Source organism: Rhinoraja longicauda, chromosome 6, assembly GCF_053455715.1.
Source record: "Rhinoraja longicauda isolate Sanriku21f chromosome 6, sRhiLon1.1, whole genome shotgun sequence".
NCBI lineage: Eukaryota > Metazoa > Chordata > Chondrichthyes > Rajiformes > Arhynchobatidae > Rhinoraja > Rhinoraja longicauda.
The window spans coordinates 19,517,879-19,533,223 of record NC_135958.1 but is presented as its reverse complement, the minus strand read 5'-3'; the positions used below and the strand labels follow the sequence as shown (position 1 = coordinate 19,533,223).

The 15,345-nt window shown below is 43.2% G+C and overlaps 1 protein-coding gene across 10 annotated transcripts in view; it reads left to right on the top strand.

The window, feature by feature from the left end:
* The window catches only part of cnot1 (CCR4-NOT transcription complex, subunit 1), a 165,000-nt gene that overhangs the window by 91,100 nt on the left and 58,555 nt on the right, over nucleotides 1-15,345 (top strand). For all 10 annotated transcript variants that reach the window (XM_078400631.1, XM_078400630.1, XM_078400629.1 and 7 more), the window contains 2 exons: nucleotides 7,361-7,591; nucleotides 9,104-9,244. In XM_078400631.1, the coding sequence (XP_078256757.1) occupies nucleotides 7,361-7,591; nucleotides 9,104-9,244 (372 nt within the window). The remainder of the gene's footprint in view (nucleotides 1-7,360; nucleotides 7,592-9,103; nucleotides 9,245-15,345) is intronic.

Here is a 15,345-nt window from a genome sequence, read left to right as displayed (position 1 = left end):
AAGCAGTACTTCAATAATGGTCTGAGTGTTGGTGTAACTCATTGCTTACTCTTTTAATTGCTGACAGCTGAACTAATTGTCTTCATGGCAGAGGTACCATTTGTGAGCCTCTCCACTGTACCACTGGAATATGACTTTGATGAATTTAGAAAGACCCAAGTTTTCACATTGTTTTACACCACAGATACAGATGGCTCAAACCATTTAGCGATAATGATCATAATTCAGTTAGATTTGGCATAGTTATGGAATGGGTCAAATTTGGAGGGGATAAAAGTTCTCTATTGAAGTAGAGTTTTATCAGGCTGTAATGCTATTTAGCAAAAGTCAGTTGGAAATTATTACTTTAGTGTTGATGGTATTCATAACAGAGATGGAGAAAGCTTAATGCAGCTGAATTACCAATAAGGAAAAATGCAGGGTATCCAAAACTACAATCCCAAGTGTCAAAACATACTGGGATGGATTCAGGGAAAAAGGAAAGCTTTTGCTGTCCCAGAGTGTTCAATACTGCCAAGTTCTTTCAAGCATTGAACGTACAATTCTAAGAATGAAAATTAAAATGTGTGCAATAAGAACTCTTGAATATGAAAATTGGAAAGTAAAATCAATGAATGTCCAGTGCAGACGTACTTAATGACTGATGAAGGCCAGTGCCCCGGTTTTTCTCCACTTCCCTATCTGCGTTCGGTGCCAAAATCAGGTAACTATGTACTTGCACTCCTAGATTCACCTGCTCTAAAACACTCCACAGGGTTCTACCGTTCACTGAAGATCCTGCCCAGATTTAACATACAGCACTTCACACTTATCTGAACTAAGCTCCATTTGCCATTCCTCAGCCCAGCTGATCAAGATCCCAGTGTAATTCATTTTCGCTGCCTACGATACCACCTATTTTAGTGTCATCTGCAAACTTACTAATCATGTCTTGTACATTCTTATCTAAATCAAAGGCCCTGTTCCAAGTAACACCCTTCCATCGCCACCCAGTTTCCTGTCATTAAACCAATTCTGTATCCAGTTAGCTAGCTTTCCCATGCAATCTAACCTTCCAGAACAGCCTACCAAGTGGAACCTGAGCAGTCTTTGCTTAAGTCCTTATAGATTACATCCAAGTCCCTGTCTTCTTGGTTACTCCAAAAAAGCGCAGTCAAATTCATGAGACCTCGAACTAAACCATGCTGACTATCCCTTGCACATATATCTTATCCCTCATGAATCCATTCCAGTAACTTTCTTACCACAGATGTTATGCTTACTGGTCTATAGTTTCCACATTTTCAGAGTTCTTTTTGCAACCCTTAAAGAGAGGCACAACACTAGTCTTCTGGTACCTCATCCATGTCTAATGATGATTCATATATCTCAGTCAGGGCTCCTGGACTTTTTAAGCTTTCCACAGTGTCCTTGCATATAGCTGATTATGGTGCAGAGATGTATCTGCCTTCATTTTAGAAAACCCAACACTACCTAGACTGTCCTCAAGACATCACCGTTAGCTTTTCCAAGTTCCCCAGTCTTCCTTTCTTTTTCTGCAGTAAAACAGGAGAAATATTCATTGACAACCTTGCCCATCTCCTGTGGCTTCACACATAGATGACTATATTGATTTTGAGGGGTCCTATTACTAGTTACCCTTCCTTTAATATACTCACCATCAGTGCTTCTTTTGTGATGGTGTGTGTTAATAATGCTTGCTTGCAGCTCAAAAATGATTATAAACTAGAATTTCAAACTTTTAGAATTTTTAAAAGATTGCTAAAGTAAAAAATATATATATATTAATTAAAGTAGACGGTTAGGTCCTTAAATAGCTTTAGGACCTTGTAGGATGACAGTCGGGGATGGATGCCAACAGCAAGGAATGATTTGTGTACCAAAACGTACTGCTTATAAATATTTATTTGGGCTGTCCATAATGTTATCAGAGCTAACTTATGCCACCGTTTTGGTCTCCTGATTTCCTTAACTATGCTCTTCAATCCCTTGTGTTCCTCGAGGGATACACTTGATCCCTGCTGCCTATACCTGACCCATGCCTCTTCCTGCTTCCTGATCAGAAGTTCAATTCCTCTCATCATCCAAGGTTCCTTATTCCTATCAGCCTTGCCCTTCACTCTAATATTATCGCCCTTCACACTGTCACACTTTTAAAAGCATCCCACTTACTGGTCATCCCTTTGTCCACATACAAAGTACTACAATCAACTTTTGCAAGTTGTTATCTATTACCATCTTTAAGAACTTAAATTTGGGGGCCAGCCCTTGTATGTCCATAATAATTTTTAAAGCTAGGAAAGATGCAAAAAACTGCAGATGCTGGAATCTGAGTCTGAGGAAGGGTCCTGACCTGAAACATTGTCTATCCATTCCCTCCACAGATGATACCTAATCCACTGAGTTTCTCCAGCACTTTGTGGTTTGCTTAAAGCTAATAGAACTGTGGTGTTCTTTTGGGGGGCTTTTCTGGTTGGCTGCCAGTGACTAGTGGTGTTCTGCAAGGGTCGGTGCTGGGGCTGCTATAAATGATTTGGATGAGGGAATTGAAGGCTTTGTGGCCAAGTTTGTGGATAGAATGAAGATAGGTAGAGGGACAGATGGTGTAGCGAAAGCAGGAACTCTGCAGAAGGACTTGGACAGGTTGGGTGAGTGGGCAAAGAAGTGGCAGGTGGAATACAGCGTAACAAAGTGTGGAGTCAAGCATTTTCGTAGTAGGAATAAAGGCACAGACTTTTTCTAAATGAGAATTTTCTAAAGTCGCAGGCGCAAAGGGACTTGGTAGTGCTGGTAAAGGATTCCCAAAAGGTTACATTTGTGAGTTTAATCGGTAAATAAGGAAGGCAAATGCAATATTGCCATTTATTTCGAAAGGTCTAGAATATAAAAACAGGGATGAAATGCTGAGGCTTTATCAGACCCTGGTCAGACCACATTTGGAGTATTGTGAGTAGTTTTGGGGAAGGATCTGCTGGTGTTGAGGGTCTAGAGGAAGCTTAGGAGAATGATCTCGGGGATGATTGGGTTCACATATGATGAGCATTTGATGGCTGGGCCTGTATTCGCTAGAATTTAGAAGGTTGAGGGGGTGTGTGGGGAAGAAGAACTGATCTGGTTAGTCTGCTGCTCTTCCATTGAGGGAAGTGGCTTTGCTGGACTGATTCTAGGAAATGTGCCAGGCCAATAGATAGACAAATATTTGTGGGGGAGGCATCATTTAAGACACAGCAGTCATAATATGGCAAGAGTTGCAATAGCTATGGGAATGGATATAGACCTAGTTATTTGAAAAGTCAACATCATCGGATGAGATCAAAACTGGCGAAGTAAAATGAAATCGAATTTTGGCAGACAAGAACGAGAGGCATTTACGTTGGAGGCATTTAAGCTACTGCATAGTGTATGTTCCCACAAGGGATAAGGACAGGGAAATAAATTCCATGGGTGATCAAATCCCTGGGTGATCAAAAAAGAGAAAGTAAAATGCGTCAGAGGACGAGTTCAATATGGATGCCAGGTTAACATAGTTAAGATTCAGGATGATTATAGGAAGCTCAGAAGGGAAATAAAAAAGCAATGAGAGGGGGGAAAGGAGAAAATGAGAAAAGTTTGTCAATCAGCAAAGTAAGGAATACAAACAAAAATCTATTGCTGTTTGTACAGTTAAATAAATGTCCAGTACATGGAGAGATGGGGCAAATTAAAGATAAAGAAGGAAATCAATTAATGGAGGCAGAGGGCATGGTGAGGTACAAATATGTAGCCTGCATCACCATCAAAGACCTGGATGCTGCTGAAGTCTCCGCAAATGAAGATGCAATGAAGATTGTATTGGAGGATTATACTGTAATAGATTCTAAAGATAAATGTTTAGGCTGTTGGAACAGTGGGCAGATGAAATTTAATGCTGAAAAATATGGAGTTGTTTTATTACGGAGAATGAAGTAATAAAATCAGAGCACTTTTCTAAAATTTGTGAGAGCTGAGAAAATGCATTTGGTAGCACAGTGGCGCAGCTTTACAGCACCCGAGACCTGGGTTCGATTTTGACTACGGGTGCTGTCTATGGAGTTTGTCCGTTCTCCCCGTGACCGCATGGGTTTTCTACGGTGCTCTGGTTTCATCCCACATCCCACATTCCAAAGACGTACAGGTTTGTATGTTAATTGGCTTCTGTAAAAAAAAAAAATTGTCCCTAGTGTGTAGGATAGTGTTCGTCTGGTCGGCAAGGCCAAAGGGCTTGTTTCTGCTCTGAATCTCCAAACTATCTCGAAATTAAACGAAAATTAAACTAACCTAAATATGAGACCCTGGGTCTTTTACTCGGATGCATAGAATACAAGGAACTTTTGTGAAATGGGTTCAATCACAATCAATAAATTGTGTCCAGGGGAGCACACTTCAGGGAAAATGTGAAAACTTTGGAAAGGGTGTAGAAGAGATAATGCGGGAGTTTAACTGAATTTGCTGAAGAAATTTGGAACACAGGAAATTTGTGAGGAGATCGATAACAGTATTTAAATTATGGAGATACTCACTGGATGGAAACTATTCCCAATGCTCTAGGACATAGAAAAATTTTGATTGGCAATAAGCATCTAAAATAACCTCTGGGGAAAAATTATGAATGATTAACATCTAGAATATGTTGCAAGTGTTAGTTTTAGAGGAAGGTTTAGTTGGAGTGTTCAATGGGAGCTGCATGTTTCTATGGGGAACCACTTTTAGGGTTATGGTCAGGGGGAGTAGAATTAACTGGATTGCCATGGATTCGATAATTTGAATGGTCTACCTTGCTGTAATCATCAGTTGATTTTAATTTTTAAATGCATTTGCTGGTATTAAGGAGATTAAATCTTCCGCCTCCCCTCCCCCGCCTCCCCTCCCCCGCCTCCCCCCGCCCGCCTCCTCCCCCCGCCTGCCTCCTCCCCCCGCCCGCCACCCTTCCCCTCCCTCTCCCCCACTCCTCCCCCTCTCCACCCCTCCCTCCCTCCCCTCCTCACCCCTCGGCCCAACCCTGGAACCGTTGCCGGGCGGGGAGTGCCCCGGGAAGCATCTCCTACTGTTCGGCTGCAATCTGTGGCGGGGAACGCTGGCAACAGCATGGACCCATTGCCGGGCGGGGAGCGTCTCCCGGGGCCTTGGGTGGGTGGAGAGTGGACAGGGAGAATGCACTGACCTCGGCCCCATTTCTCCTGCAGCTCTGCTGCGAGCAGCGGGTGACGGCCATCTTGTTGGACCCTCTACCGCCGCCTCTGCAGCGCGCTGCACCATGGGAGGAAGGTCAGGCGCAGGGCACGTCGGGACGGGCGCCGGTCCTCCCGCTGGTCCTCCCGGGGGGGTGGGGGGGAGCGCATTTATTAAAGTTTATTAGGTAAAATGTTTTTAAAAAGTAACAAAAGTGGGTTTATTCCACAGGGGAATGGTGAGTAGGGTGGGCTAAAATTGTCACGCTGTCCTGTACCGTTTTGGCTGTGTAGAGGGATGGTACACACATAAACATACACGCAAACAAACTGAGAGTTTTAGTAATATATAATAATATAGATAGATGATAGATCGGATATACTGATGTGGTTTGCTTTGGGATAGAAAAAAACTGAGGATATTTAATTTTAGATATAGAAAACCGAGACACTGAATGGGTAAATATTAATATCAAGGATCGTTTTCCTTTGCAAAGAGCAATGGGAGCAAATATTTTACATAATTTGTAATGAATGGGGGTTTTGGGGAGTGGAAGAAAAATAATTCTTCCAGTGAAGGGTCATCTGGAAATCACCAAAAAAAATCACCAAATATAAAAAAGAGATTAACTAAGCTTTTGACAATTGGATAGAACATTGCCTTAATGGAAGCAGCGGATGATGATGGAAGGTTGAAATTTCAGTCTGGAGGCCTGTGACTAGTGGTGTGCTTCTGGATCTGATGCTGTTTGTCATGTATATTAATAATTTGGATGAGAAAGTACAAGGCATGATTAGTAAATTTGCAGATGACACTAAAGTGGGTGGTATTGTAGATAGCGAAGATGATAAACAAAAGTTACAGCAAGATCTTGATCAGTTGTGCAAATGAACAGAAGAATAGTTCATGGAATTTAATACAGATAAATGCGAATTGTTGCATTTGGGGTAGTCAAACCAGGGCAGGACCTTCACAGTAAATGGCGGGGCTTTGGGGAATTTTGTAGAGCAGTGGGATCTAAGAGTGCAGGTACACAATCACAGGTAGTTAAGATGGCCAAGAAGGCTTTTGGGCACGTTGTCTTTCATCAGTCAAGCTGTTTGAGTGTACAAGTTAGTATGTTATGTTGCAGCTGTACAGGCTCTGGTGAGGCCACAGTTTGAGTATTGTGTTCAGATTTGATCGCTTTGCTGTAGGAGAGATGTTGTTAATCTGGAAAGGGCACAGAGTAGATTTATGAGGATGTTGCCAGGACTTGAGGGCCTGAGCAATGGGGAGAGGTTGGGCAGGCTAGGACTGTATTCCTTGGAGCGTGGAAGGATGAGGGGTGATCTTTTAGGGGTATATAAGATCATGAGTACAACAGATAGAGAGAATGCACGGAGTCTTTTATCCATTGTAGCAGTATCAATAACCAGAGGACCTAGGTTTAAGATGAAAGGGGAAAACTTTAGGATGGGCTACTATTTCCACTTAGAGGATGGTGGATATATGGAATGAGCTGTCATAGGAGGCAGTTGAGCCAGGTACTATGACAGCTACATGGATGGGAAGGTTTTGAGGGATATGGGCCAATTGTGGGCAGGTGGGACTAGTGTACATGGGGCAACTTGGTGGGCATGGGCAAGCTGGGTTGAAGGGCCTGTTTCTGTGCTGGTTAACTAGTTTTCCTGCAGTGTTCAAAGTAAATTTTAAATATGTTCAGTTAAGGCAGGATGAAGTTTAGTTTAGAAAAACAGCATAGAAACAGGCCCTTTGGCCCACTGAGTCCACGCACAACATCAATCGTTCACATTACTTCTGTTACTCCATTTTCTCATCCACTCCCTACACAGTAGGGGCAATTTAAAAGGTCAATCAACATACAAACCTGCAGGTCTTTGGGATGTGGGGGGAAACCAGAGCACCCGGAAAATACCCATGTGGTCAATGGGAGAATATGCAAGCTCCACACTGAGAACACCGCGTCAGGGTCGAACGCAGGTGTCTGATGCTGTGAGGCAGCAGCTCTACCATCTGTGCTACTGTGCTGCCTTAAGTAATGTCCAGTATTTATGTAGACTACGTATGTTTGCTTTCGGGTTTATGCAGAAATAAATTTGGCTGCGTGTTAGTAACAGTAAAGGAACAGTAAATATTTTCATTGATTTTTTTAATTTTCTGTTTCTTCTAGTACATTGAGTATGGCCAGCAGTCCAGAGACCCTCCTGTGAAAATGCAGGGTAGCATTACAACTCCTGGCAGTATTGCTTTAGCTCAGGCTCAGGCTCAAGCACAGGCTCAGAATAAGACCCCTATGACCAGACAGGTCAGTGCCATAGTAACCACTTCCACAACTACCACAGTCACCAAAGCAACTACAGTTACCAGGCCAACTGGAGTGAGCTTTAAGAAAGATGTACCGGTGAGTATTATGATTTTTTTACACTGGCAGCTGTGATTAAATTGTTTTAGAATAAAGGACCGAACGGAACTTCCTGGGAATGCCAATAGTTCCATGTCAAACTGCTAACATTTCTCAGTTTTTTGTACTACCTATACATTCTTCCAGCTTTTTCCCAACTGATTCCTGGCCTGTCTGTGAAGTCCAGTGAAGTATGAATTTGCTCCAATTTTTAAGTAGATGCTCTGGCATATCTGCCAACCAAATCTTGCCAGCTATAAAACTCTGACAATAAATTGATTCACTTGAATGGCAAGGAGAGGAGTAAATGCAAGGGACTGTTGTTCTATGTCAATTTATATCTTTTGGTTTAACTTTTTAAAACTTATTTTAATGTTTTTGAATGTCAGGAACATTCAGAGGTTTTCTTGACATGAATGATAGCTGGCAAAGACTATTATGGTTGGTATGGTACTTGCTGTCTTTGTATTTGGCCACTTCATGGGCCCCTATCCCTATGCACTCAGCCCCGCTTGTGATGATATTGGCATTCCACAATGCTGCCACGCAGGGCTCGACATTATGGATTGGGATTGATTTGAGTAACAAATCAACGTAAGCAGATATTCAAAAGCTAAATTAGCCTATGTTATTTGCAAGCATGGAGAGCTCGTCCCAGCTGCAAGTTTTGGTCCATTGTTTTGTTTGTAGAACTCGATACTTATTAAATCATTGAATAATCTATATTGCAAAATGGAAATGAGTATTGTAAAATGTTTTGCATACAGTTTTTTATCTTTTTAATTTCCCCATACCCACATGTTGGAGATGGGTAAGAGAGATCTCAGTAGTTTATAAGCTCCAACTTTCAAAAGGTACCATTCATATTTTCGGGTATCATTGACTGTTATAATTGTATTTCTCAAGAAGTGTCCTGATATTGCACTTATAAATGTTGCTAAGAACCTTAAGTTCAATTTGGGTTTTTAATCTGCTATTCCAGAAACTTCGAACACAAACTTTTGAGCTATTACTTTGTCTTTTAAAGGGTTTTTATCTCCACCTAATGGTTCCTTTCTAATACTGCATGTTACCATTTCAACAGTGTTACATTACTGTTCCTGTAAAATACAAGGCTGAAATTTTACACAAATTGCCTAGATATATGTATTGAGATGGGTCAATTTTTAAAATTTAATACGCAAATTTAGCCAGCTGGATGACATATTTGTGTGTTTGCAGTAGTGACTATTTGGATTTTTCTTTGAATTATTTTCGTATGCTTAGATATTGGAAGATTCCACAAAAAAGATTAGTGTTCAAACACTAATATTGTGTTCAAACACAATGGGTCTAAGAGTCCTTGATAAAACATTAAATTCAGAAAGAAAATCCTGAATGTAGCTGACAATTCCTTTGAACCTGAAACATTTGACAATTAAGTTACTTTTCCAAGTGAGGATTTTGCATTTGACAGTATGGTAATGTTCCACTGGCAAAATGTCTCTTACATTGGTCATTGTTTTGTTTTAGCCCTCTATTAACACAACAAACATAGAAACATTGTTGGTGGCTACAGACCAGGGTGAGAGAATAGTGGAACCACCTGAGAATATTCAAGAAAAAGTAGCATTCATCTTCAACAACCTCTCACAGTCCAACATGACACAAAAGGTGGGTATTCTGAGATTGGTATTGTGGCTGTGTCTGAATTAACCTTCTTGTTGATATTCTTTGAATTCAAGCAGAAGAATTCAATCTGTCTATTGGATAGTTTCTCCAGTAAATGGACTGACTTTAAACTATATTGCAACCGTTAGATAGTTCAGATACATTCAGTATTTGATAGTGTACTATTTAAATGGTTTTGTGTAATATGTTTGCCATCTGAGTTGCTGGTGGAGCCTATCAACCACTCAGCTCAGTGACATTAATCAAGTCATGGTATTGTACAGCATGGGAACAGATCCTTCGCCCCAACTTGCCTATGCTGACCTATATGCCCCATCTACACTAGTCCCACCTGCCTGCATTTGGCTCATATCCCTCTAAACCTTTCTTATCTATGTAGCTGTCCAAATGTCTTTTAACTGTTGCCAAAGTACCTGCCTCAACTACCTCCTGTGGCACCTCATTCCATATACCCACCACCTGCTGTGTCAAAACATTGCCCCTCAAGTTCCTATTAAAACTTTTCCCTCTCACTTTCTGGACAACCTCCTCCAATCAACGTGTCAAATACCATCAAAATTGGCCTTTCTCCAATTCAGAATTTTAATTCGTGGGGCCGCCCTGTCTTTATCCATAACTATTTAGAAGCAAATGGAACAGTGGTCGCTGGTCCAACAAGGTTCCCCAAAGACATTTCAGTCACTTGCCCGTCCTAATTTCCTAAACGTAGATCAAGCTTTGTCTTCTCCCGTGTGAAGCCCTCCACATATTGTCTGAGGAAACTTTCCTGAACATGTTTGACAAATTCCACTCTGTCTTAAGTCCTTGGCACTACGACAGTCCCAGTCTATATTGAGAAAGTTATAACCCCCTCTCTGACAACCTTGTTAGTCGTGCAGTTTCCTGGCATATTTACTCTTCTAATTCTTCTTGACTCCTTGGGGGCCTGTAGTACAGGGTGATCATCCCTTTTTCAACAAGGTGATCATCCCCTTTTTATTTCTCAGCTCCGCCCATATAGACTGAAGGAAGGGTCTTGACCCGAAACGTCACCCATTCCTTCTCTCCTGAGATGCTGCCTGACCTGCTGAGTTACTCCAGCATCTTGTGAATAAACACCTTCGATTTGTACTAGCATCTGCAGTTATTTTCTTATACTAAATGATCCAGCTGTGTAAGTGATAGTCTGAGTAATGTCACCTCAGAATATTCTGACATTTTCCTTAATTGATAAAGGAACACCCCTTCCTCTTTAGCCTTCACTTCCTGTAGCACCTCTATTGTGGAATATTAAGCTGCTAGTCCTGTCCCTCTTTTAATCAGATTTCCATAATGCTACAACATCCCAGTTACACATACCTATCCACACCCCGAGTTTATCTACGTTACCCGTCAGGCCTCTCGCCTTAAAACAATCCAACTTTACCTGTTCCCTGTCATACTCCTGTATATTCTTTTCATCACCACCTATACCGACTTCCAGGCTCTTGCCTGTCTCAGTCCTGCGTTGAATTGAGAATTCCCTCCTGCCAATCCAATTTAAACCCACCAGTGTAGCACTAGGCAACCTGTGTGCCAGGATATTGGTTTCTCTCCAGTAACCCATCCCTCTTGTACAGGTCTCCTCAATCCCAGAAGTGATCCCAATGGTCCAAACATCTGAATCCCTATCCCCTCCACCAACATCTCAGCCACACATTTTTGGCCCTATCTTCCTGAACCTACCCTTACTAGCACATGGCAGTGGGAGTGATCCAGAGATCACTACCTTAGAGATCCTGCTTTTTAACCTTTTACCTAACTTCCTATAATAATTTTGCAGGACCTCATCCCATTTCCCACCTTTGTAATTTCTGCCTGCATACACAATGACTTCTGGCTGCTCACCCTATCCCTTGAGAATGCCATGCAGCCACTCCAAGACATCCTAGACCCTGGCGCCAGGGAGGCAACACCATCCTGGAGTCTCTATTGCTACCACAGAATCTCCTATCTGCCCCCCTGACGAACAAATCTGCTACTATGGCTCGCTCTGACACTATCCTTCCCCATTGTGCCCCAGAGCCAGGTTTGGTGCCACAGCCCTGACTGCTACTGCTGTTCACCCCTGATGGGCCACCCGCTCCCCCCCTCCCCTGCAACAGTATCCAAATGGGTATACCTATCTTGAAGGGGAATGTCCACAAGTGTCCACAACGGCGCAGCGGCGCAGTGGTAGAGTTGCTGCCTTACTGCGAATGCAGCGCCGGAGACTCGGGTTCGATCCTGACTGGGCGCCGTCTGTACGGAGTTTGTACGTTCTCCACGTGACCTGCGTGGGTTTTCTCCGAGATCTTCGGTTTCCTCCCACACTCCAAAGACGTACAGGTATGTAGGTTAATTGGCTGGGCAAATGTAAAAAATTTTTTTTAAAATTGTCCCTATTGTGTGTAGGATAGTGTTGATGTGCGGGGATCGCTGGGCGGTGTGGACCCGGTGGGCCGAAGGGCCTGTTTCTGCGCTGTATCTCTAAATCTAAAAATCTAAAGTGTCTACTTTGTCTACACCCTTTCCTCGTGATCACCCATCTATCTCTTGCTATACTTTAGGAATGACCACCTTGCTATAACTCTTCTTAGGGGATATCTCATTCTCCCAGATTACCCTGAGGTCACCCAGCTGGTGCTCTAGTTCCCTATTTACATTAGAATAAGTCCCCCATTTCCCTTTTATTCCACCCATAACCCTCCCTCCAGCTTTTCATTTCACCCCTCTTCTTTCCTTATCTGATACATTTTTGTCTCCTTTTGGCCCGTGTTACTATCTCCTTCCTTGTGTTAATCACCATTCCCTACCTCACCTATATCCACCTATCACTTGCCATGCTTTGCCTCAGCCCCACCTCTCTTTACTGTCAATTTTCTCCACTGTTGGTGTCTGACCTGCTGAGTTCCTCCAGCTATTTGTTTTTTTTCTTCTCAAGATTCTAGCAGCTCAGCAACTGCAGTGTCTTGTCTCACTTGTACTTGCCATATAACTAAAATTATATCATATTACCTCCAGTGCATCACATACAATCAATTAATTTTGTGTTTCAATGACTGTTCTGCAAGGAAGCATTTTTGTTGGGTTTGGAGAATAACTCATTGGTTGATGGCTCAGAATTGCATACAGGTTTTAATATCTTTGAATCAAATTTCACTTCACTGAAGTTACTTTCTCACAGCAAACCCTTAATTGAATGCTGGCCAAATATCTATGAAATGGCCTCCTGTACTTCGGCGGCTGTTTCGCTGAACGCTTGCACTTGGACCACCAAGGCCTACTGGTTCTTCCGGTTGCTAACCATTTTAATTCCCATTCCCATACTGACCTTTCTGACCTCGGCGTCTCCTTTGTCAGAGTGAGCCACATGCCAACTTGAGGAACAGCACTCCATATTCCGGTTGGGTAACTTACTTGCGTTACTTGGAGTACTTAGAAGTTCACGATAAAATAGGCCAAAGTCAGCATGGCTTTGTGAAGGGGAGGTCTTGCTTGACAAATTTGCTGGAATTCTTTGAAGAAGTAAATAGCAGGACAGACAAAGGAGAGTCATTAGATGTTGTTTACTTAGATTTTCAGAAAGCCTTCGATAAAGTGCTACATGTTAGGCTGCTTAGGAAGATGAGAGCCCACGGTATCAAAGGGCAGATACCAGCATGGATAACAGGTTGGCTGGATGGCAGAAGACAGAAAGAGTGGAAAAAAGGAGGCTTTTTCTGTTTGGCTGCCAGAGACAAGTGGAGTTCTGCAAACATCGGTGCTGGGGCTGCTAATCTTAACGTTGTATATTAATGATTTTGATGAGGGGATTGAAGGCTTTGTGGCAAAGTTTGCGGATGATACGAAAAAAGGTGGCGGGGCAGGTAGTGTATAGATGGCAGGGACTCTGCAGAAGGACTTGGACAGTTTGGGGGAGTGGGCAGAGAAGTGACAGATGGAATATAGTGTAGCAAAGTGTGAAGTCATAAATTTTGGTGGTAGGAATAAAGGTGTAGACTATTTTCTAAATGGGGTGAGAATGCAGAAATCGGAGGTGCAAAGGGACTTGGGAGTGCTGGTGCAGGATTCCCAAAAAGTTAAATCTGCAAGTCGAATTGGTAGTAAAGAAAGCAAACTGAATGCTAGCATTTATTTCAAGAGGGCTGTATACAAAAACATGGATGTAATGTTGTGGCTCTACAAGGCGCTGGTAACGCCGCATTTGGAATATTGTGAGCAATTTTGGGTACCATATCTGAGGAAGGATGTGCTGGCTCTGGAGAGGGTCAAGGTTTCAAGGTCAGTTTATTATCATGTTCCAATTACAGTACAGTGAAATTCGAATTACCATACAGCCTTAGTAAAAAAAAAGCAACAAGACACACAACTACATAAAAGCTAACATAAACATCCACCATAGCAGATTCCCCACGTTCCTCACTGTGATGGAAGGCAATAAGGTCCATCTCCTTCCTCTATTCTCCCGCGGGCGGGGCAGTCGAACCATCCGCAGTCGGGGCGATCAAAACTCCCGCAGCCGGTGGTCGAAGCCCCCGCCTCGGGGCGATCGAAACCAGCGTCGAGTTGGTTGAAGCTCCTGTGGCTTGTAGTCCCCGATGTCGGTCTCTAATCGAAGACCGCGGGCTCCGTGATGTTAAAGTCCTGCAGGCTCCCACAGTTGGAGCCCCAAAGATGACCCCCGACAGGGATTGTGAACTCCGTGATGGTAAGTCCGCAGGCTACCGCGATGGAGCTCCTGGTCGATCTTCAGCAAAGGCCGCCAACTCCGTGATGTTAGGCCGTAATGCGAATGGAGATACGATATGGAAAAATCGCATCTCCGTCGAGGTAAGAGATTAGAGAAAGCTTCCCCCAACTCCCCCCGCCTCCCCACCCCTCACATAAAACAAGCTAAAGAACACTAAAAAACAGACATTTAACACATACAAAACAGACACCAAGAAAGAAAGGACAGACAGACTGTTGGTGAGGCAGCCATTGCTGGCGCCATCCGGTGGATCTCCAGAGGAGGTTTTCAAGAATTATCCCAGGAAGGAGTAGGTTAACCTATGATGAGCATTTGTCGGCACTGGGCCTGTACTCGCTGGAGTTTAGAAGAATGAGGTGTGACCTCATTGAAACTTGCAGAATAGTGAAAGGCTTGGATAGAGTAGATGTGGAGAGGATGTTGCCATTAGTGGGAGAGTCTAGAACTAGAAGCCATAGCCTCAGAATTAAAGGACGTTCTTTTAGGAAGACGAGGATAAATATCTTTAATCAGAGGGTGGTGAATCTGTGGAATTCTTTGCCACAGAAGGCTGTAGAGGCCAAGTTAGTGGATACTTTTAAGGCAGAGATAGATAGATTCTTGATTAGTACAGGGGTCAGAGGTTATGGGGAGAAGGCAGAATGGGGTTAGGAGGGAGAGATAGATCAGCCATGATTGAATGGCGGAGTAGACTTGATGGGCCAAATGGCCTAATTCTACTCCTATTCCTTATGACCTTCCAATTCAACGGCATGAACCTGGAATTCTTTAATTTTAAGCAACCTATATAGACCCCCGCCTCCTGTTTCCCTACCTCATCTGTCCCTTAGCTGCTCTCACCTATTTCTCCCCTCTCCCTACTCCTACATTCCTTCCTCTGGCTTCACAATGCACAACTGTTCAACCCTTTTGTCTCATCTCTGGCCTTTATCCAACCACGTTTAGTTTAGAGATGCAACATGGAAACTGGCCCTTCAGCCCATCGACTCCACGCAGACCAACGATCCCCACACACTAACGCTATTCTACACACACTAGGGACAATTTACAATTATACCAACCCAATTAGCCTACAAACTTGTACGATTTTGGAGTGTGGGAGAAAAAATTGAAGGTAGACACAAAATGCTGGAGTAACTCAGCGGGTCAGGCAGCATCTCAGGAGAGAAGGAATGGGTGACGTTTCGGTTGAGACCCTTCAGACTGATTTCAGGGGAGGGGGCGGGGCAAAGATAGGATGTAGTCGGAGACAGGAAGACTAGTAGGAGACTGGGAAGGGGGAGGGGAAGCAGGGACTACCTGAAGTTAGAGAAGTCTAAGTTCATTCTGCTGG